The sequence below is a fragment of the Haemaphysalis longicornis genome, unplaced genomic scaffold, assembly GCF_048455015.1.
Source record: "Haemaphysalis longicornis isolate Haplotype H1 unplaced genomic scaffold, Haemaphysalis longicornis Haplotype H1 scaffold_1, whole genome shotgun sequence".
Classification (NCBI taxonomy): domain Eukaryota; kingdom Metazoa; phylum Arthropoda; class Arachnida; order Ixodida; family Ixodidae; genus Haemaphysalis; species Haemaphysalis longicornis.
Genome location: NW_027526203.1, coordinates 181,835,319 through 181,859,094, shown reverse-complemented (window position 1 = coordinate 181,859,094; position 23,776 = coordinate 181,835,319). Strand labels below are relative to the sequence as shown.

General features: G+C 46.1%; 2 protein-coding genes across 2 annotated transcripts in view; one reads left to right on the top strand and one right to left on the bottom strand.

Moving 5' to 3' along the window:
* Positions 1-6,640: 6,640 nt before the first annotated feature.
* On the top strand, positions 6,641-10,231 carry LOC144139891 (vacuolar-sorting protein SNF8-like). Its single transcript, XM_077672127.1, has one exon. The coding sequence runs from the start codon at positions 6,778-6,780 to the stop codon at positions 7,507-7,509; it is 732 nt and encodes a 243-aa protein (XP_077528253.1). The 5' UTR covers positions 6,641-6,777; the 3' UTR covers positions 7,510-10,231.
* A 212-nt stretch (positions 10,232-10,443) lies between these two features.
* The window catches only part of LOC144139885 (long-chain fatty acid transport protein 4-like), a 141,285-nt gene continuing 127,952 nt past the window's right edge, over positions 10,444-23,776 (bottom strand). Inside the window, exons 7-12 of the mRNA XM_077672125.1 lie at positions 22,683-22,875; positions 20,447-20,590; positions 18,246-18,383; positions 17,483-17,647; positions 16,159-16,305; positions 10,444-12,178 (exon numbers count right to left, since the gene is read on the bottom strand). Of these exons, the coding sequence (XP_077528251.1) occupies positions 12,021-12,178; positions 16,159-16,305; positions 17,483-17,647; positions 18,246-18,383; positions 20,447-20,590; positions 22,683-22,875 (945 nt within the window). The 3' untranslated portion in view covers positions 10,444-12,020. The remainder of the gene's footprint in view (positions 12,179-16,158; positions 16,306-17,482; positions 17,648-18,245; positions 18,384-20,446; positions 20,591-22,682; positions 22,876-23,776) is intronic.

Below are 23,776 nucleotides of genomic sequence, written 5' to 3'. Positions count from 1 at the left end.
TGCAGTCCTGGGCGACGGTTTTGCAGCCGGACATCGTCGTTGTGCTGCCTGAGTCGTTCCAGTAGATTTTTCCTCCACAATGCATGGGGAGGGGCACTCAGCTCAAAAATCGTGTATACGACACCGGACGTCCTGTCCTTTGTCGCACAGTCTTCAACATTTTTTTTTCTAGTAATGTTAACAAAGCACTCAGCAGAACGCTTTCACTAACACAGAAACTGCCCCTCACCCCCACCCCAATTATCGTGGGGTCTCCCGACCATATTCCGGGATGGGAGCACTCAGCAGATCGAATGCCTAATGATGGAAAGTGTGACGTACCTGGTGTTTATCTTTTTGTTATGCACTTAATTCGTTGTCCTGTCCTTTTTTTCTCACCCTCCACCTTGAAAGATGAACCTACCACAACAAAATATTTCGGTAATCAGCTTCAAATATTTCTTCACTTAGAACTCCTTGGGACGGCCACACGAAAACCATGATAAAATGGAAAGAAGATGAACACACGGCTATCCGCTTTATTTATGTGCGCAACGCAGATACTCATTTATATTGCTCTGAACTTTCAGGGGAATGAAATAAAAAATCGTAGATTTACCTGATTAAAAGTTAGGTAAATAAAATAAATGCCTACATAACTGTTCTATTTCTTGCATAATTTGTTCGACAAGCTACTCGTCCGTTGTTCTTTTAGTTTAATTACACGGTGCCGCATGGGATACGCCCCTTCCATATAATGCCATCTTCGTACAATTGCCATGTGCTGGCTGCGTCATCACTGGGCACGATGAAGGAAAGTCAATGACATAAAAAATATGAGCTATCAACACCCCATATCAGATCCTTCGCGATTGCTTAAATCGCGAATTGGTTGGTTAGTGCAAGCACTGAAGGAATCTGGTGCAACCAAGGGGAAATCACGACAACCCATTTGTCTTGCCTAATGTTGGACAACTGAGCTCCCACCCCTCCTCCCAACACAGGCTTAATTTTTACAGTTACCTCCCCCGCACCAACATTCATTGCATGTTTCACACTTACTTTCATTTCGTTGTAATTATCAGTCCCCGCTTCCTCAAGATTCAATCTTCCCCATTTTTTTTTTTTTCCCAGGTCATTTTTCCCCTGGTTTCCTTTTGAAAATATGACAAGCGGACCGGGGTACACGGTCTCCGATGCGTCACTGCGAAGACTCCAGAAAATGCTAAACATTCACCATGACCCGTACACAACATCTCGTGCGTAAAAAAAGCCACATAAATAACCGCCGAGGACACGTGACCAAAGTCTCGTAGGCTTGGATGCCCCCCCTTCACTCGTCTTCTCTACTGATCTCGTCCGCCACCCCAACAGTGGTTCTGGACGTGATGAAGGGGCCCCTGTCGTCCCATTGAAAAGCAAGCTCGCTCGCTACACCCCTCCGAGCATTGCAGTCGTATACCGACGCACCCCCTGTCCAGGAATCGTTCCTTGTTCGCCTCCGCTCACCCTGCAGCCAATTAACTCCTCAAGCCGCACCCATCCTCGACTACCGCAACATTCCTGGATGCCAAAATTCTCCTCGCTTTCTTCCATTGTACCAGGAAACAAATTTGAATAGACTGGTGGGGACGTAAATTGAACAAGCCAAAGCTGTGGTCTCGTTACAGTTATCTTCCAGTTTTCGACGTCAGCATTGCACATTGTAGGGGCACAAGTGGCCCCCCCCCCCCCCCCCCACTTTAGCGACGACACTGCAGCTGAGTGTTTTTTGTCACTACAAACGACAACTTACTTTTTGTATATATATTTAGAGGTGTGTGATTATCAACTTTGCGTCTGTGAATTGAATACAAGTTAAACTTGGCTGTGAATTCAATAAAATATTTTTGAATACGAATAGTAAAAGCTGGCTGCGAATTGAATATTTTCAAACCACACTATCTTTGTTTTGGTGTTTCTAGAGTGTATAAAACATAACTACACCAAAAAAGACAGCTTAGGCAGTCAGAACTAGACACATCTCTGTTCAGGTACTTGCACTTGACATACAAAAAATTTAATGTAACAGAGAAAATAAAACAGACATGCAAACCAGTGCAACAAGAATTTTGCATACATTGAGATAAAGAAATATGAGTTTCTCAAGATACTGTAAACACAGTAAGCATATTAGGTATATTTAATATGATAGGCAGCAGTCCCCCCACTCTCCTCAATGATTGAAAGGAGGCTGGACATGCTGGTTGCCGGTGGGACCTCACCAACAAGCCAGCAGTAACGTTTTATTTCTCACTTCTGCTATTATATTTATAGGAAACCTATTTTAGATTACAAATTTTGCTTTCGTAGTGTTGCACTTGACCTAACATACACCACAGTCAGCGAACACTTGCTTGGTGCAAGGCTTCTGCATTAGGCTTTTGGCACGGCTTCGGTGTCATGCAGAAAAACCAACCTGCAAGGTCTTACCATGTAGTGAAGCTTGAAAGTTTGCACGTCTTCAGATAGAGCAAACATTCGTTCCTCTACTACTTCTAAATTTCAAATATTTGAAACAGAGCTGCAAATCTATTATCAAAAAGTACTCGCACAGTATTCTAAGTTGCGAATGTTCACACACCTTCAAATATACTGCCTGGTCACTTCTGTATAAGTGTATAATTTACACAAATAATTTCATGAATGAGAGTTAAAAATGCAGTAAGGTGTTTCGTGCAAGTTTGACGCATTTATTTAAAATCACTGATAAGCATTGGGTGCAGTTGATTGGATGCTTAACCGCTCTGTCTTCCCTGTACTATCTCCTACATCCCCTCAAACTCAACGGGCATGGCTTCATTTCTCCTACTCCCTTCTTTAGACACTGCTATGCTTTCCTTTCTTTCTCCACCGGATTCGACCTCCCTCGAAGAATACGCCATTGCCCTTGCAATAGAGCACGCTACTCTTAATGTTCCTACCACCACACCAGTATATATCTTCTCCGACTGCCAGTCAGCCCTTCGTAATTTCGCTAACCATGAGACCCACCCACACACCACTGATTTCGTCACTCCGATACTTGCATCGAATCCTCGGCGACGCTTCACACTGGTTTGGGTTCCTGGCCATGCTGGCATGTGCGGAAACGCCTTAGCAGATGCGCTCACCCGAGTACCTTTCCCGGGTTTGCCCATGTCCTGGCCAACCTTGTACCACCAGCCGACGGTTCGTACTCAACACCGCGCTTCCCACCGTTACCAATTACACGCCCAATGCCTATCACGCACCCTGTACCCACCCCCCAGTTCCCGTCTAACTCGCGAGGCTGTGTGCCTCATTCGACAGGCTCAAACCTGTTCACTCCCCTCCCATCACATTCTTCACCGCATCTATCGGCGCCCTGGCCATCCTTCCTGCCCCAGGTGTTCTTCCTACCTATCCATCCCTCATTCTAATTGGGACTTCACCCCACCATCTCTTACCCAATCCCTCGCTTTCATCACCTCCTGGGAGCTCTGGCTGTTTCCCCCGCCGACAGTGAACATCCAGGCTGCCCAGGAAGCTCTCTACAAATACGTGCACCGGATCCGCACAGGCATTCAGGAGTACTACGTGGATCCGGTGAATGGAACTTTCAAATTAGGACCTGGATTTAAAAATAAGTGTTTGTTCTCTCTCTCTCTCCTTCCTTCCTTTGCAGGGTGGGCATTCATAGGGGCACGTGTTGGGTAATATGTTGTGTTGTAGTATGTGTGGGTTTGTAGGCATCTGTAAAATGGCTTTGGACTTAGAGGTTGGTGAGAAAATCTGGCAGGTCTTTTCTGCTTTCTACGAATCCGTGGCTAGTAAATTTGAGGGCAGCAGTGCATGCCGCCTCATTCCCTTGTAGAAAGGCGTGATGTCCAGATGAGGTAGATGATCACTAGCTTTTGTATGCGTCGTAGTGTATTTGAGGTGTGATGCATCCTTCTTGATAAAGGGACATGCTTACTGGGAAGCACGGTGGAATCTGTCATGGCTGTGCTTGCATCTGTTTTTTGCGAAGTTGTGGAAGTGGTAGTGGTGAGTGTGGCGGGCATCAAGGGCTTCTTATATGTGATTAATGGCAGACGTCCCAGGGTTTTGTGCTTAAATATGCATCAAAACAGTGAACTGAATGAAGGTGACTACGCAGGCTAGTTGAGACTTCATCTTGGAAACTTTGGTCAAATGTCAGGCATGACTCAAGGAAAGGATAGAGACAGGAATGAGCTTAATCAACGAAGCTTCATTTCCCTCTGAGAGTGATTACAAAGTAAACAAAACCCTCATGTGACATTGCTCTAACACCACATGTAAAAAGCAATTACAGCTGCTGCACACTTCACACGAATTATTCAGTATTCTATAGTGCATCTGTCTCCCACCTTTATCACATAGGCCTCAAAGATTTCTCGTTCCTGTTTTGTGCCATACAACTTCAGCACTCTCGTCGTATCAAATTCTGGCGTGCATTGAGTCTCGGAGTGGAGCACCAAATCGGTTTCTGTTCGAGTCGTCACCAATGCGGCATGCTCCCACCACCGCCTCTTAGGGCCTTGTCTACCCTATGTACCATCAAGATACATTGAAATAGGAACAACAAACTATGTGACTTTCAGTATATGCTGTGCATCATGGTGACGGGCTGTGTAGCCACAGGAGGAACAAAGTTACAAGAATTCGTGTCCAACAGTGTTATGGAAATAGCATTTGAGAATGTTAATTTGGCCCACTGCCGCATGTCGTGGGGGGTCCCGCTACGGTAATCAAACTTTGTCACTGTGTAGGATCAAGAAGAACACGACGAAGGCTGATCACAGAAGCACAAACGGGCACCAAATATGGTGGTGGTCTGTGGCTGTGGCCTCGTAGGTGTTGTGAAACCCCCCCCTACCCCGAGACGGCCGCCGCGAGAGCAGTCTGTCTTGATTTTACCTAACCGTCCGAACCGCTTCCGCTCACTGACTAGCCAGAGTCACTGTTAATTATTGATAGTGACGCTGGCTAGTCAGTGAGCGGAAGCGGTTTGGTCGGTTAGGTAAAATCAAGACAGACCAATCACTTGCAGTTGTGAAGCGACACCAGCTGTACTGGACGGGAGCAGTCTGTCTTGATTTTACCTAACCGGTTTTAACAGACCGAACAGTGCCCTCTCGACACCCACGTGCAAGTTGGTCGACCTGGAAGTACATAATACCTTAGATAAACTGCACGAAGCTTACCATCACTCCGAAAACTCCCGCCTCAACCACCTACCAGACGAGACACCCTTGAACTCCTCGTATATCCAGCGCCCCAAGAACAGCTACAAAGTGTGCCCGTCCACATCCGTCAACACATTTGTACAGCTCCCATACCGCGATATACGCATCAATACGCTCGTCAGGAAAGCAACCCTCTGGAGTCCAACGAAACTAACGTGGATAATTACAAACTTTTCATTTCTGCGCGCCAAGAGTCCTCTGCAATGATTTAACAAGAATATGCAGCAGGACCATGACCTCCTGAATATAATGTCCCGCAACTTATGGCAGCACGCAGCGACTACAAGACGCGGGGTTCGACGAACCAAAGCGACGCGCAGGAATCACCTTTGTAGGTCGCAATAGTCTTGTCTTGTTATTTCTTAGTCATCGACCGTGTGGTGAGCGACAAGAGTTTCGTGCGAACGATCGTTCGTGGCTGGACGGTCGCAATAGTCTTGTCTTGATATTTCTTAGTCAATGACCGTGTGGTGAGCGACAAGAGTTTCGTGCGAACGATCGTTCGCGGCTGGCCATAATAGCACCGCCGTTTGATGTTGAAGGCATACGCGCACTCGCACGTCGGAGACGAAACGCCCAGCGGCTTCAACACGGTGCTCTAATGAAATGCAGTGCAGAAGCTTGTCGCGAGCGCACTAATCACTCTCGCAAATCGAGGCGGCACAACTGATGCAGAACGCCCGTGTTCACCGTCGTAACGCACTACGCGCAAATAAGGCGGCCGCACACACTCAGCGTCTCAATCACACGCTGCACACCACCGTGAGTGCACTCCAGAAGTTCTTCGATAGCACCTTCATCACAATCCTAAGCCAAACACCGATGCACCGCTGCAACGGCAGGCAAAAATCACGACGAGAAGAGCGCAGCGAAATGACCGCGCATGGAGGAAAGAATTTCTTTCATGTGACCGCGCAATAGCTGCCATTTTTTTTAATCATGACGTCACATCCGGCAAAAAAAAGTCGCTTTTTTTGTTTTTTGATGTCTAGTTGGCGCATGCGCAGTAGGGCTCGTCCACCGTTCCTGAACGTCAGGTCTGAACGTCAGGTGCTTGCTGACGGCCGACCCGATGTGAAACCGGTGAAACCACAGGTGAAACCAGAGTGGGTGATACCAGTCACCAGTGAAACCAGAGTGGGTGAAACCAGTGAAACCAGGTGAAACTGCTGCTGTACAAAAACGGAAAAGAAACAAGTATCAACGAGGTGGAGCAATTTTTGTCCTTTATCATTGAATACCATTCTTTGTCCTTTATAAACGGACCAAATGACTGCAATTTACTAAAGTGAGACATTTATGACAGTCAATCGCTAACCCTGTACAAAAAAAAAAAAGAAAGAACGGTTGAAATTTTTGAGAAGCCAGGGCCAGGCCAAGTCAAGCCAAGTCAGAGGGCGTTTGCCATGGCGTTTGCTGAATCTCGTCCGTGCCGTGATAGCTGTCGCCGAGTCGATTGAGCGTGAGTGTTTACTGCCTTGACAGACACTGGAAAAGCGTGGTAACGAGTACCTGATCCATCGCAATTATGCGGCGTCGCGTGGGTGGTGTTGGCGCCATTCAGAAGCAGCAGCTCGAACAGGCCCGCTTCAAAGACCGCGGCTCGGAGCTCGCCGAGGAGCAGCTGCAGCAGATGAGCCGGCAGATGGAAGCGTTTCGGACCAAGCTCCAAGGATTCGCCGCCAACCACAAGAACGACATCCGCAGAAACCCACAGTTCCGTCGCCAGTTCCAGGAGATGTGCGCCACTGCTGGCGTGGATCCGCTCGCATCCAGCAAGGGCTTCTGGGCTGACATGCTCGGAGTGGGCGACTTCTACTACGAGCTCGGCGTCCAGATCATCGAGGTGTGCCTGGCGACGTCGCACCGCAACGGCGGCCTTATGAGCCTCGAAGAGCTCCGGGAGAGGGTGACCAAATCTCGCAAGAGCGCCCACAAGCAAGAGGAGATAACGCAGGATGACCTCCTGCGAGCCATCGAGAAGCTCAAGGCGCTGGGAAAAGGTTTTCGACTCATCTCTGTCGGCGCTCGGTACTTGGTCCAGTCTGTGCCGACCGAACTGAGCCTGGATCACACCACCATCATCAAGCAGGCTGGTTCTACGGGTTACGCTTCGGTGTCTTCCTTAACTGGGGACTTGGGCTGGGACAGCGACCGGGCACAGAAGGCCCTTGAAGACCTGCTCAAGGAAGGCCTCGTCTGGCTAGATACCCAGGCACCGAACGAGTACCTCTACTGGTTTCCTGGACTCGTTAGGTAGTTCTGGAGAGCGTGTGCGCTTCGTTGCCTAAGCCATTTTGCCTTGTACGGTAGCGTGGGCGTTTTCCTTTCTTTCTGGACCAGTATCAAACGTGGGAATTTGTGGTGCAACAAGTTTTCCTGCTAAGTCAACTGTGTCGTATATTGCCACTAGCGCTGTTAAATCGCAGAAAACAAGTTATATGTTGCCATATTGCCTGCTATATATGCTTTGGTGCGTTACTCCTACTGTCGGAGCTGTCGCCTTGCAACCCATTTGTTTAGCCATGCGCGTGCAATGTTCAAATGGTGCAGATATGCAAAAATAGCATAGCCCTGGTTGGCATCGCCAAAACACCCTCCTACGGTAGTTACAGTTCAGGCTTGCCAGACTTGTTTGATCTGTCTTCTTTTTTGTTTTTTTTCTTCTTCTTCGAGACTGGAATTGTGGATGGAAGGCCCTGTAGCTTGCCGTCACTGCTCGGCTTCAGTTACTACTCAAAAGCGTCTCAGAATGTGAACTACTGCTGCGCCCTTCAGCTTGTTTTTGCTCCAAGCATTAGAGGCCCTCACAAGCATCTCGAATTTTTTATCACCTTCATAAATTAGAAGACGTGCTTTCCCACTCATGGGCTGTGCAATTCTAGCCTGGTCACCCATGACCATTGGCAGTGTTCTATCGCTACTCGACCTCTTCCACTACCTCGCCATTGTCCTACTGCCAGTGTTATCACCTGCGCCCATAGGGGTCAAGGCGATTATTGGTGCGCTAGTGATGCCTGCTCTCCAACTATACTTGGGATGGGGTGGGCTATATGCCAAAGCTACACCTGAGGTATGAGGTACGCTGTAGGGGAAGGCTACAAATTAATTTCGACTACCTAGGGATCTTTAATGTGCACCAAAATCTCAACACGCAAGCATTTCATCTGAATACTGCCCACACATGTGAGGTAAAAAAAAATAAAACATTTTTTTAGAGACCTCTCTGCTGCTGCTGCGTAGGATGTCCTAGGATCAAAACATGCATGCCTGCAAAGTTCTCAGCATCCTTTAAGTAACAAGTAAGTAACCAGTTGCGAAACTCCGCTTTACAATTCAGGGCCTGGATGCATACCCCCTTCTTAGTAAACAAAGAGCCAGCCTATTGACGTAGTGTCTTGGGGGTAAAAAACTGAACTTTACTGAACGTTTACACTTAGCAATAGAACTTTTTCAATAACTGCTTTTCACATTTGGAAACAACCCATTCGGCCCTGGTGGTGTCAATTGACGCCATCACCTAAAAGTTCCTCTAGTGCATAGAGAATGAAACCAAAACTGCTAGTTTTCTGGGGAATTGTTCTTCGATGATGCCTGTTGCAATAGATATCACTTGTTTCTTTCATTTTAGTGGAGCTGGATGCTACAAAGAATCAGCTCCGGGGCGGTATTCTCGTAACGGTCTCTTTTGAAAACGTCCCTTTTGAGTCCCTTTCATCGTGACGTACTTCCAGTTAAGCAGTGGGACGTCTCATCCGGTTGTTTGCTTTTAGCCAACCAGGGCTCGCCAAAAGGGAAACTTTTGAAAGGGATGCAAAAGGGACAAAACTCGAGAATACCGCCCCTGGTGAAGACGAAATTACGATATTGAGAAAAAAATGGTGATCCGAGTTTTATTCCAAAGCTTGTAAATCTGTAAATATGTGCATTACGGAGCTAATTTTTTGTTTGTAAGATCATGTAGTCATAAGGTTTTGGAAAATATGCAGAAGTGATGTCTCTGCTCAACATGATTTTTAATTGCCAGATGCCCTAATTATTTGCCTCATTAGTAAATCTTAATGTAAGCTCTGTTTTTTGTTTGTGGGCTTATGGGACCCAAAAATTAGGAAAACACAGAAAACGTCGTCTTGCTTGAAATGTTTCCTTGTGGTTTCGTAGTTAAGTTATGGTCTAACAGCAGCAACTGGAGAGCGCCAATTACTACATATTTCAACTTCTGTCGACAGATAGGCTGATCCAGTTGCCCGTGTTTGCCTCCCAAAGGAGGGGGCAAAAGATGGACTGCTTTTTGATTCGCGGGATCTATAGGGAGTTTCCCCACTACACAGATTGAATAGCTGCGCTAAGTATGTGGACACAACGCAAGGTGCGTGCTCGTTGCATTACATTGACAAAGCACCGACATGGCTGCATCAGCGCACGGGCAGAATACTGCTAGGAGGGCTGTAGCATCTATGGCACTGTATTGTTAGCCAAGGGTTGCACCTTGCTATGTCCTGTCCATGCAGCAGGAGCTCTGAAAAGCGTCGTTGAGAGCGTTGCTCGGAAATGTCTGGCATTTTAAGGGGGGGTGTTTTGGAGACTCCAGTGAGGACTTTGCCTGCAAGCACTATGCAGCTCAGTCCATGCACAGTTAATGTTAAGCCCAACCGTAATGCGAATCTGTGGCCTAGAATGATGCTTGCAGGACTGTGAATTGAATTATTTTTGATTGAGGCACGCAAGTTCTGCATTGCAGAAACCTCGTCAGTAGCTTTAATTAAAGCCTAGCTGAACATTGTAAAACAAATACAGCTCACTGCTTGCACATCAGTGTGGCTCTCGGGCCATTTGTTGCACTAATGAAATTACTTTTACGGATGCAAGTAGCTGCATTGTCAGCATGCACATAGTAGCAAAGCTTCCTGTTTGCACTTTGCCATCTCGCTCTCAAGCCATGTTTATCGTATGTGGCAATAAAATTCCTAGTTTGCGGAGTACTGTTGGTGCTCATAAGAATGTGCACATTTTGTGTCGAGACGAAATGCTACCACATGCATGTCCAGCAAACCTTTGCTTCCAAGCACTTTTAAAAAGCTACATTGTCGACATGCACTGAGCAGCACAACTTGGAAAAGTGGACACATACTCACCAAACTCCTAAAGTTTTATTTTAAAACATTAATGTTTTCTCATAAAGAACAGGACAAAGTACTGGTGTTTGAGATTTATTTTTTGTAAGTACGTAGGTTCGTTTACAACAGGATGGCTTCGGCTGGTCTGGTGGTTTTATCACAGCAGCCTAGCAAAGAAAAAGAGACATCTTGCTCTCTCCTTCGACACTGTATATACAATATCAACATAAAAACCCTTCCTCTTGGCAAGAACCCACGCTCAGGCGCTCATTCTTCTTGAAGGAAATTGCTTCTCCCATGACAACGCTTTGGGCAACAACGATAAAGAGAGCTATTCTCATAAAGGCAAATGCATCTTCCCCAAACACGTACTACCAACAGTTCCTCTGTGTTTAACAAAATAAAACTCTGCAATGAACCAACAGCAGGTCTAAAATGCCTCGAGAACGACTGCTCCAACTGCAACAACTGCCGCTGCACTGGGCCCATTGGTACGTCCGCACCTGTGTGCAGCCGCCAGCCGAATACGGACTCTTGTCACAATTAAGAATGATAATACAGTGGTAGTGACAAAGTTGTGTACATTAAAGCAGACGCCGCAACTCGCTCCCATCTGCAGTGTAACTCTGGTTAAACGCACGGTATTGCTCCAGACAGTAACACGATAAAAACTGGATACCGAAGACACGGTGTGGCAACTCTTGCCAATAAACATTACTCAGGGTGGCCACAACTCTTACCAATAAACATTACCGAGGGCGGCCACGATGGAATGAATTGCCAAGCATTGTTTGAAATGTGCAGCACTGGAAATGGATGCGGGCTAAAGAAACGACACCGTACGAAAAAAAACAAAGCTGGCAATTTCACAGTTGCTGGCCGATTATAACGCTACGACTGATAGAGGTCCCCATAACAAGACGTCAGGTGTGCTCCCAGACAACACGAAAACAGCATCATCCCCTTCGCTTGAAGGCCAACACAAGCACTTGTAGCACATCCTTAATCTCAAACAGATAGGCGGCCACCTTCAAAATGTCACGAAAGCATCACTGGTAATGGAATGTGGGGGCCACCCTAAGCAAATACAAGACGTACTTCACAGAGCAGAGAGCGCCTTATCTCTGCCTTTTCTGTTTAACACTGATAGCAGCTCGTTCCAACGCAAAGCATAAATGCACAGGTCCCGCCAAAAATTGATTTCAGCATGCTTACGTAGTATCACAAGGTACGCCACCAAATGGGCACCAGACACGCTCTGCAGATAAACGGCACACAGGGTAGCAAAAACTGTCCCTGCACGAGATTTATGCGTGTTGCCTGGGTAAAATCATCTACTGACAAAACAATGACAGGAACACAACTGACAATAGGGTATGATTATCTTGAAGCTTTCTTGCCATTCGTTGCATGTTTATTTGTACTGCTTTCTTCTTTTCTTTTTTTTATTGAATTTTCCATTTAAGCTCTTGTAAACTCCAATGGCCGAAAAAACGCAGTCGCATTCTGAAAGGCCCAGACCACAACAGCAGCAACAGGATTTAGTGGTACAGTCTTCAGGCTCTGCATGTACGTTGTGTGTGCATGAAGCTGAGAATTTCATTGGTCCTCGAAGGTCCTTGGGAGGAGGTGGAGGAGGCTCGCACAAACGCCTCTAAACTCTGGCCTCTCCCCGCTGTATCTTGTCGAAGACTGCCTTGGTGAGTGGCACGTACTCATTCGCGTTCAGGTCGAGGAAGTACATGGGGTCATTGATTGTGTCGATGTCGTACTGCTGCTTCTGCAGATCCACCTTTTTGATCTTGTAGGTGCCTGGAGTTTTTTTGAAATGAAAACAGACAAAACAGGTCAAGAAAGAAAACCAGAATTTTTTTTTTTTTAATTGCAAATTTTTGCTGTCTATTTTAAAGGAATGAAACAACTTCTTAGTTTCTAGGTAGAAAGAATAAGTCCATGTGTATGCAATACTGCCAATTCAAATGTGGAAGCGCTCAAAAAAAGTAACAGCTACCCTTACAACCTATATATATTATTCAAATGCAAATAGTAAGAGGTGAGAACTGCAGAAAGTGAAAAGACAAGGAGTTTCATCTGCATAAAATACAAGTGAGGCAAACTCAGCAAAAATATTTATTTGCATTGCACTAAACACTTCAGTCATCACTGACTTCGGTTGTGCTGTCACCGGGCAGTTTCCTGTCCAGAAACTTGTCTCAGAGATAGCCATCACATGTGCCATCAAGAGCGTCCGAGATACTGCACTTGTTAATGGCTCGACACACATAGTCCCCTGGGATGCTCGCCCATGCGTCCGCAATCAACTTGCAAAGCGTGGCTGGCGATGCCCACTTCAGCTATGCAGTTGGTGTCGCTACGGGCTCACCCGTCTGCATTCATTCCGTCTAGCACTGCTTGTCTCACGGAGAAAGAGGCATTTGAGGAGAATCCGCTAGGCCACGACAGTGCAGGCGGGCGGAGTGATAAAGTCATTGTGTGGCGAGGAGGAAATGCAGTTTTCGCCGCAGCCTGACAGATGGTGCGTTGCCATCGTTTACAAGTTCTTCTGTGGACACGATGCACAAAAATTACAATATCATCGCATATATTCTAAATATTCCCAGATTTATTTTTGTAAAGTGAATATAAATAGAAGAGCCAAACATTTCAGCAGCAGCTATTACTGAATACTGTCCCAATTACATGCCATACTGTGCCTTGAAACGAGCTACTGGTATGAATCCCAGAGCAGACGTCTGCCGACACCGCCACGCCATAGTTCTCTCTCGTAAGTTTCCTCATTGCGCCAGCAGCACTGGCTTCTCATACTTGGTGCTCACTTTCCACATTTCAATAGAGGCGAGCGTTTTCCATCTGTGCTTTTTTAAGGATGGGGTGGAAATGTGTTGTGCCGAACTGCAGCAGTGGCTACACATCCTGCAAGGACAACGTTATACCATTAAAGTTCTGAGTGGCCTGGTATGGTTGGAAGTGCGGGCTGGCGCAATTCCAAGGAAAGATCGACAGCTCATGTCTCGTAACTACTTTTGCAAAAAGCACATCACAGACAGCGACATAGAGAGGCAGCGGTATTACGGCGAGCTTGGTGGCTAAGTCCATCCAGACAACCCAAAGGCATTTGCAGCCGGCGAAGAGGCGCACGCAAGAAGCCATGCAGGAAACACCCATTCGTGCGTAAAGCGCTAGTAGTGAATTGTCACCAAATGGCCGTGAACCGGCGAGGCGGAAGTTCATTGTGTGCATTTTTCATTTGCCGATTCACAACAGAGGGCGTGCTGAAGCCGTTCCTGATGCTGTGACTTTATCAGGCCGCCCGAGCAAGGCCTGCTTCGCCTCCTCAATAATTCTTGCTCTGTGGCTTGACCTAGTCCTTGAAGGGCTCGTCTATGCAGACACTTGGAGGCTGCAGCTGAGACGACATCCCAAGAGGGATAATGGCCAAGTAGCACCAGAACACATCCAGAACAAGGATGAATGGGGGCGACAGCAATTCCCCAAGCTGCCCACACCACCCAGACTTTATTGAGTGATGCACGAAAGCGTGCATCACTCGTGCTCGAAAGTGCCCGTATACACTAAGTGCCCGAAAGCATGCACTTAGTGTATATATATAGCTCATGTGCTGCTAAGAAGCACAAACCCACACTGTCGCTACTTGGTGCCTCCTGTAAGCTACAATACTGTATGCTGCAGTAACAAAACCAGAACGTGAAGTAAGATTTTCGGCTGAAATTTTTGTTTAGATGTGAATATTTAGTACAGTTAAACCTCGATGTAACGAACTTCAATGTAACGAAACCCTCGATGTAACGAACCACGGAATTTTTTGTAACTTCAAGTGTATGCACACCATGTATTTTCACCCTCTGTGTAACGAAGCCCCGTTTGCCGGAATTTCAATGCAACGAAGTTTCATGGAGAACGAGGCACGATATTTAAGTTGTAGAAGTAGATTTTGGGAGACGCAAGCGCCGAAATGGGGTCCCAATAAAACGCGAACGGCGACACGGGTCGCCCAATGCCGCGGATGCAGCCAGCCACGGAGTCTTTGATTAAGTCCCTTGCCTACAAACTGCGTGGCGTGCATACACGGCTGGCGCACTGTTTCTGTCGGAGCTTAATCATCTACGGCTTAATCGGCATCAGCGTGAACCGCACGCAGCGTTTTCTCCCTGCAAAAACGCAAAACGCGCCCCGCAAGCCACAGGCGCGCTGACGCAGCCGCGGAGACCACCCGCGCGATGCGGGTAGCTCCAGCGACCGCTTCTAACCTCTCGCTGAAACGCAACTCGAGGGGCATATGAGAGGGGCGTGCAAGGAAAAATGCGGATAACGTGGGCGAAATTTTCATTGTAAAACGTGACACGCGCCGCTTACGAAAGCGCCCATCAAATATCCTCCGCGGTGGTAAGCCTAAGCCACCGGCGTTGCCGCCGCCGCAAGCCGCCGCTTTGCACTTCGTTCGAGTTCGCTCATGCTTGTTGGGTTTCGTCGTCCCAGCAAGCATTTGTGAATCTTTATGAGCCTTGCACGCGCGTTTTTTTTTCACACCGGCGTCCGCGATTGCGTGCCGGCGGCGGGAAGTGACTCGAGCTGCGCCACGCTGCGCGCAGCAGTGGGAGGAGCCTGACCAGTTTCGCCAATGAGGAGGCGCGCACCCTATGGCGGGAGCTTCGAAGCGCTCGGGGATGCCGGCTGGCTAGACGATAAGGCCGCCGCGAAGGATATTTGATGGGCGCTCTCGTAGGCGGCGCGCATGACGTTTTACAGTGAAAATTTCGCCCACGTCATCCGCTTTTTTTCTCGCATACCCCTCTCGTTTGCCCCTCGAGTTGCGTTTCAGCGAGCGGTTAGAATCGGTCGCTGGAGCTACCCGCATCGCGCGGGTGGTCTCCGCGGCTGCGTCAGCGCGCCTGTGGCTTGCGGGGCGCGTTTTTTCGGGAAGAAAATGCTCCATGCGGGTCACGCTGATGCCCGCGTAGACGATTAAGCACCGATAGAAATAGAAACAGTGCGCCGGCCGTGTATGCGCGCCACGTTTTCTTTTTCAGGAAACGCTTCACGGGATGAACACTTCATTATAACCGCGAATTTCAATGTAGCGAAATTTCAATGTAACGAAGTAAATTACGAATTTTACCGACTTCGTTACATCGAGGTTTAACTGTACTAGGCAGAAATTTGGGATGCTAATAACTGTAAAAAATCCTCACATTATATGCAGGCTTTTACGGTATTTGAGAAGTGTGTTGAACAGCACCACCTTCAATTTAATAATCAGACTGAGCTCTTATGCATCGCTTGTCAAACTAACAAGCATCCATTTCCAAGTTGTTGATGACTAACTTTCTTGCGAGCTCCAGCATTTTATGCTAATGCTATCTCCTAATAACCTTTCAAATAGTCTATTGCCAGAGCCATTAATGAGCCAAAATTATCTGCTTTCACAGGCATTAAGTGTGGTATCGCTGCACTACAGCTCAATTCAGGGCATGGAAGAGCTCCTTTCAGTTTAGTAGTTCAGTGCAGTACGGTAAGTAAGGCAGTTCAGGCTAGGCTGCTTCCACTCAGGCAAGGCTGCTTCCACTCCAAGTAAAAAAAATTCACAGGTGCAGGTGCACAAAATGAAGGAAAATGTAGACAGCAACGTGTTGAAGGAGGACGATTACATTGAGTAGTTATTCTTCTCAGCTGTCAGTTGCAGCAGTGGCATTTTCAAAAAGCCCGTACTCTTCCACCAAATATGGCCAGCTGTCTACAACAAAATATCTCACCTGTTGCCTCTAGATCCTTTACAACACGAATGAAGAGGGGTATCGCATAAGCGGGGAGGGCATTCCGCACATCACGCAGGAAAGTTGCCAAGTTGAGTTTGTTCTCAGGATCACAGATGGCAGCCATGCCGGCCTTGCCTTCAGATCCTGACAAAAGAAGAGAGCAAGTCACGAACTCTCCTGTGTGTAGACAAAGCATTCACGCAAAATTCATAATAATGTCACTTTCAAACCTCCTCACATTAACTCCTGCAGGGAATCAATTGAGTTGATTGATTGATTGATTGTAGGGTTTAACGCGCCGACGCAACGCAGGCGATGAGGCGCGCCGTAGTGGAGGGCTCCGGATTAATTTTGACCACCTGGGGATCTTTAACGTGCGCCGAAATATCGTACACACGGGCGTTTTTGCTTTTCGCCTCCATCAGAAAAGCGGCCGCCGCGGCCGAAAATCGAACCCGCGACCTCGTGCTCAGCACCGCAACGCCTTAGCCACTGAGCCACCGCGGCGGGTGAATCAATTGAGTTGAAATACCAACTCACTACCCACAATCGAGTAAGTAAAATCCTGATGCAATATCAATGAATTATCCCACAGCTGATGCTGTCAATTCACTATACATCACCATGATCACCCGCCAACTATTGCATTTCACACCTATCCGAAATGCAGCTTTCAAGGGCTTCGTGGGCGAGTTTTGCCGCATTATGAGCGAGTGCATAGTGAAGCATGCCTTGGGCGTTCTCTGCCTGGTTGGCATGAAACCTCGTCAACCCATGGAGTACAGCTGACAACGCAAAAAGCTGGCTTCTGTGCAAGACATGCAAATCAATTTGGCTTCTTTGCACAACACGCACCACTAAGGTTGCTTTACCGTACACCATTATTGTTGTTTAAAAAAGTCACACATGCATAAAGGGTGTCCAACACAAGCATTTGGGCTGATTTACTGCAAGCCAAAGAATTTTTTTTCTCCAGAAGAACAGCAGTGAAACAGAGCTTAATATTTAAGACAGCTTTTTTGCTAGTGCAAGCCAGGGGCACAAACCAGTGGTGAGCACATGTGGTACACACTTGAAATCGGTTATGCTTATTTTCAGTACTGGACTAAGGTTTTCCACAACACTTTCCCTGAAAGATTCTTATAATGACCCAAAAAGTGAAGATGGCACACTTTGCACCGCACGCATCCCTGAAGCCGCAAAAATTTCATGGGGGTTCTCCTAAAAACATTTCATGCCTAAAAAAAAAAGACTGCCTTAACCTGGTTTCAAGTAACTGCAAAGAAGAAAATTCACGTAAAGACGCAGCACAAGGACGCACCGGGAATCTCCACTCCATAGACTGCACAGTCCGTAAGGCCTGCTATCCTCGCGATGACTCCTTCCACCTCGGACGTAGACACGTTCTCTCCCTTCCAGCGGAAGGTGTCGCCAGTCCTGTCCTTGAAGAACAGGTACCCGAACTCGTCCATGAGCAGCAGGTCTCCTGCAACGACCAGAAGTTGGACGACCACCGCAGCTCAACAAGCTGCTTGGCAGGCTTACAGCTCGGGCACTTGCAGCTGGACTTCATTTCCTCTACCAGACCGATTTCATCCTTGCAAAATAAAATTAGGGCAACAAATACAAAAATCAAATTCCCTCTGTCTAACAACGACGATGGTTGAAATGCGAAGTTTTCTTGCGTGCAGAAATCAAAAAGTGCTGCAATCAAAGCCAAAGCATATGCTTTGGCTTTGATTTTGGCAGTTTGCACTTTGATCGTTGATATCAACGATCAAAGTGCAAACTGCCTGTGAGTCAAAGTCTGAACTCAGACGACAGCAAATGAATTTTTCACAAGAAAGTTGAAGGAGGAACCATTTTAAAGGAGGAACATGCACGGGATCCAAAACACCCCCCGGGTGTTGCACTTCCTTGTTGTTTCCTTTGTAAGAACTCCTCAGCACTAGTATAACAATGCAGAAGAAACTCTTTTGTGAATTCATCCCATGCACGCTTTTTTTTAGAGCAGCACCCGCCAGACATGTCCAGGTTTGCTTGCACCTGGTCAGAAGCAGCAAAGGCGACACGTGGCAGCCCACCTGAGGCAAAGGCCATGTCTCCCTTCTTGAAGACGTCCTTGTAGACCTTCTTGCTGGTGGCTGCCTTGTTGGCGTAGCCGTCAAAGGAGTGGATGTGGTCGTCGCGCACAATGCGTCCCACCAGTTCACCCACCTCATCTGCACATGTGGGGAAAGCAATGACAAAAGTGGCTCAGGAGAACTGCTCCAAGTGAACGAAGGATAAAAGTGGTTGGACGCAAATAGTGACATTGCAGATCAAATCAAAAGTTGAAGCGTAAGCAACGTACAAAGAGCAATCAATTCTCCTGCATACGTGTCGTGCCCGAAACATTGGATCTTTCAGAAATCATGCACTTCATTCCATGGGCACTGTCACTTAGAAATGAAATACAGCATTTGGTTTGAATACACACTAAGCCCCCATTGAGATAAACTAGAACAGACTGTGAAAACTTGTTTGCCTTATGAGAAGTTTGGCTTATCATAAGTGCCCCACAAAAAACAACTGGCAACATGCCCAGGTGCAAATGCCCAGGTGCAAAGGTGCAATAAAGTAGATGCAAATCAGTAAAAATGACAAAGCCGAAAGCATTTGGCTCAATTCCTCAATTATTTTTTGGGCTCCACCTCTTGGCTATTTGGCTTAAAATATGTCTTCAAGCCCTCTTGCTTGATTTCAACCAGATCATGATGGATGCTTGCCACTGCTGTTCAAATTCATCTGCTGTCATGAATGACACCATCTCACCTAATCAGCTTAAAATCATCCGGTGCATTCGTGCTGAAGAAAGTTCAATGAAGACTTCCGTTAATATGAAGTCCACAGGGACCGCTAAAAAATTTGGAATTAACCGAACTTCCTATCAAACAGAAAGCACAATAACAGCATTGCCACTAGCCCGCAACAAGTCTCCCTCCTTGATTTTGTTCAGAATCTCGACTTTCGTCGGCAGTTCAAGCGTACGACACGGTTTGCCCTGATAGTTCAGACTTATCGATAAATTCGAAGCCTGAAGTGCCCACCACACAAACTGCTCACACGGAGCTGTGCGCAACAAGGACTTGAAAAGAGAGAGGCGTACGCTGGCACGAGTCTCAGCTGACCTGCCGCTTTATCTACCGTGTGCTGCCTTAGTTGCGATGGTGCCGACATAGTGCAGAGCATGGTGGTGTTATGGCACTTAAAAATTTTGAATTTTATCAAGACGATGGTCACCTTGATGCTTTTTATTCGAAATAACTTTCAGTTAGCCGATATATTTGGTTTTATCTTCAAATTATCGAGTGATTTCTCCTGTTGTATTGCATGCAAAATTGCTGGGACAGAAACATCACTACCAGTTAACTGAAAATTCCAGTTAAGCAACTTTGAATTATCGAGGGTCGACTGTATTTAGGTTGTCCTTGTCAGAAGTATCCTCCGAAGGCACTTTGAGAACCTTTTCAAGACAACTGTATATGCCAAGAATACACCCCACCAAGGTAAGCCATATTTGCTGCAAAGTGATTCTTTTATTACTTTTTTTATGTTCTGTCTGGTCATGTGGATGCCCAACCAAGAGCCATATTCACTCCGCCAAATCATCAGTGGAGGCACTCACTCAGGAAGTTTGTCTGAACAAAAGAGTACATGTAAAGCTGTTCATGTTAAAGAGATTATTCTTTGGCCAGGATATGGAGGCATGACACCTAGCAGACTGCTTCTAAAAGCATCTTAAAGACACATTCACACACACGCACAAAAAGCAATACATGACACTTTGTCCATACAGCATATCCCATCCAATGTTGCACAAACATGGCACCCTTTACAATATGTCATCAAAGTTCCCTGTTTGAGGGCTACCCTAACATGGCCACAAAGCTCATAGTATATGATTGTTTGCAAACGTACAGCTGCTCACTCTTTACAATCAGTCTTTCCTATGCAGCGCAATCCAAAGTGTGGTTGGCAAATATAATTTTCAAGTGCTTTTGTGGCTCTCCCTTATGCCATTTTTCTGGTTTAACGCAATAAAATGGTACACGAGAGAGCCAAAAATAATGTTAAAATGACCAGTTGACAGGCATTGCCAAGGCTGTCTGTTTGTACTGTGGTAAACAATATTAAACCTTAACAAGTGCTGCAGCCAATTTTTCTCCTACCACCAAATTCTTAACTGTACAGACTGTGTTCAGTGTACTAGGGGGATTGACCAAGCAATGATGTCCATTCTCACCAGGCTCGCAGGGCACACAGAGCCCATTCTTGTCCCGAATCGGCTCGCCAGTAGCTTCGTCCACTCGGATCAGCTTGACAGGATGCACATTGCCAGCAATGCGCGACACGAAGCCCACAGATCCGACCTTGTTGTCAATGTTGACTGCATGAGAACATTCCCAGATTAATAAGAAAACTACCTTCTAAACGTATACGCAGCGGTAGAAATAAAAGCTCCTTTACGGCTTACTGCTGCTGCGACCTAGTCTTGCAGAATTCTCACAACAATCACCTCCCTCTTAATGACACACCACGTGACATGCTTTCCCTCCCCTTCTTCCTTTTCTTTTTTTTTTTTCCCCTTTTTTTAAAAAGTCAAAGTGCGTCAAAACAGCCAGAGAAACTTGGCCTGCGTCTTTGTGCCAAAAAAAGTGATGTGCAGTGCACAATGCTCGTTACGGCCTTGGAACTAGTCAGTGCTAATAATTACCCCCGCGAGGGGTGCGCTGCAGAAAAATAAAGAGTCATACCCACAAGCATATGGTTCGCACGTTTACGAAGGGGTTCCCATTTATTTCACCACAGTGACAGGGTGTGGCAATTCCTGGTCTTATTGTTTTACTGCCAGTGTCCCGAGGTTGATTGCAACTACTCAACTAATCCATTGGAAGGAAATTTTCGGGAAGCTAGTTTGTAGAGAATTAGTGAATTTCTTTCCTTTCTTTTTTTTTTTTTTTTTTGCTTGCGAAGTTCACAAATCAAGCCAAACGAGAAAAAATGGTTTGCTATACAAGACGCCCACCTTGGCAAAGGCGCAACAATGCTACATAGATACCTTGCCACAATAAAGCAATCAGGGTTCGTACAGTCTTCAAAAGCAAAAATTCAAGGGTTTTCAAGGACTTTCAAGGACCAGAAAACACATTTTCAAGGTTCCCATCTAACGTTTTATCTGGGATTATAACTTTTCCAACACAATGCAAAAGTTTTTATTGCTCAATGCTTAAGCACATTAGTGCACATTTAGATAGGTTCTGACGGGTTCGTAAATGCTCCCCCAGCTTTATTTTTCATTTCATGGCTGGTATTTAAAGGTTTTTCTTTTTTCTTTGTGTTTTGCTGAGGCTGTTTGATTTCAAAACTTAGTTAATGTTGCCTGCATCTCCTGCTTTGTCAGCAAGAGTATCAGCTGAAATTAAATAAGCAAGTGTTGCTGCAAGGCAGGATGAACTATGTGCTCATAAAAGCAAACGCAGATGGAGCGTATGAGGCGCAGCAAACATGCAATGAGCGAGAGTCCACAGACTAGATGGAAAATGCAAGATAGAGAACAGAAGCTGACTTTCACTGGATTGTATCGTGACATGGATTGGATTGACAAGTGCCTGCTCCCAATGTTGCCTTGTAATAATGAAAATCTACCAAACTTGTAATTTCACGCAATACACTGAAACTTGATTATTACAATGTTTTTTTACATTTGTTAACACCTAAAATCCACGACAAACACTTTAAATTCTTGTGAAAAGACAGGGCCACTGATTCTCTCCGGAAAAATCAAGGGTTTTCAAGGACCATTTAAAAATTCCAGGACTTTCCAGGCCTTGAAATTGACACTTCTAAATTCAAGGGTTTTCAAGGTTTTCAAGGACCTGTGCGAACCCTGCAATTCATCACTAATAAAGAATACAGCAAAAGAAATAATTACATATGTTATACATATATACCGACTTAACAGCTTTGTTTCTTCACATATTTAGATTCTCGCTTTCTTTCACTTCACTCTGACAATGACTCTTCCCTATCCATCATCACAAACCCCTACTATTACCTCCAGGAACCGAATAAGTAGACCACTGGTTAGTTTCTGCTTCAATGTACGGCAGCACATTTTATTTATTATTTCTATTTATTATTTCATTTTATTATTTTATATTGCTCTGACATATGAAAAAGTGTATTTTTCAGAGTGTTTTATACATATACCCTCTCAGCGCACACACCGTTCATTGCTGGACGGGGGCAAGCGCCCTGTCAAGCTGCTGCTTCTTGCAGCTTTTTTCCTTGCCCCTTCGATGTACCTTTTTTCACGTCGATGTAACTGTGAGTGAAATAAACTTTTTGATTTGATTTGATTTGAATACAAGAGGTGAAAACGTGGCACTAGGTGGTTAACAATACGCATGAACCCCGCCTGAATGATCCTCCCAGGGATTCACAGCCGACAGTCGCACATGCAGGAGCGAGCCACTCACGGACGTGTGCATTGCCCTCGGTGGAGCCGTAGAGCTCGCGGATGTCCTTGATGTTGAAGCGCTCCTGGAACTGGCTCCAGATCTGTGGCCGCAGGCCGTTTCCGAACATCATGCGGATCTTGTGCTGCCGCTCCTGCGGCCGCACGGGCTGCGCCAGCAGGTACCGGCAGATCTCCCCAATGTACTGGGTCACCTGGGTGCAGAGAAGGCCATCGCCGGGGAGGCGGTCCTTAAAACCCTGGTCCTCAGATTAAAAAAAGATCACCAAATTTGGTGTCCTATTTTTATTTATATCCTTACAAGCAGTGAAGAAAATACTGGGAAAATATTAGAGTCCTATTGTTGAATATTTACTAAGCAGCCACACTCCCAAGGCCTTTCTTGCCTACATTTCTGAACTCGTCTCTGTACTTGTTTTCCGGAAATAAATTGTCTTTTTGCCATGAAGCCAACTGTTGCCCGCAGTGTCTCAGATCTGCATCATTGCTACCTTCGGCAGACAACACTACAAAAATGAAACATTTGCAGGAACAATTATTACCGAAATATTCGTACTTTACACCGTGAAATTTCATACTGCCATAATTATTAGACCCATAAAGCTAAAATTGCATTATAGCTACATTCTTCTGTCCCCATAGAAGTATGAAGTAACCCAGCCAGGTATATATGAAGTTTATATATGAAGTAACCCACTATTTAGCACATAGGTAATCAAAATTTTGTACGGAATGGTGTGGCATGACATATTACCAACCTACAACTTACGTACGCTGCATAGACAAGAATTATTCGCATATTTGTTCTCAGTATGCCCAAAGACACTCCTGTCAAATGCACAAGTGGGTAGGTTCCAAAGTAACGAGAATGGCTTAAAGACCACGATCCGGCTGAAGCCAGATCTGTTTGCTAATTCATTTAATCTAGACAGCTGCTAAAGCAGTGCATAAAAGCATCATGAATGCTTTACCTATTTATGGCGTGCTTTGTTGTTTCCTTTGCGTGGGCATGTAATGCTCACATTGCATCCAAAAAAGAATAAAAAAACAAAACCAATATACCGACAGAGAACCCTTCTCTTTGCAGTTACAGTC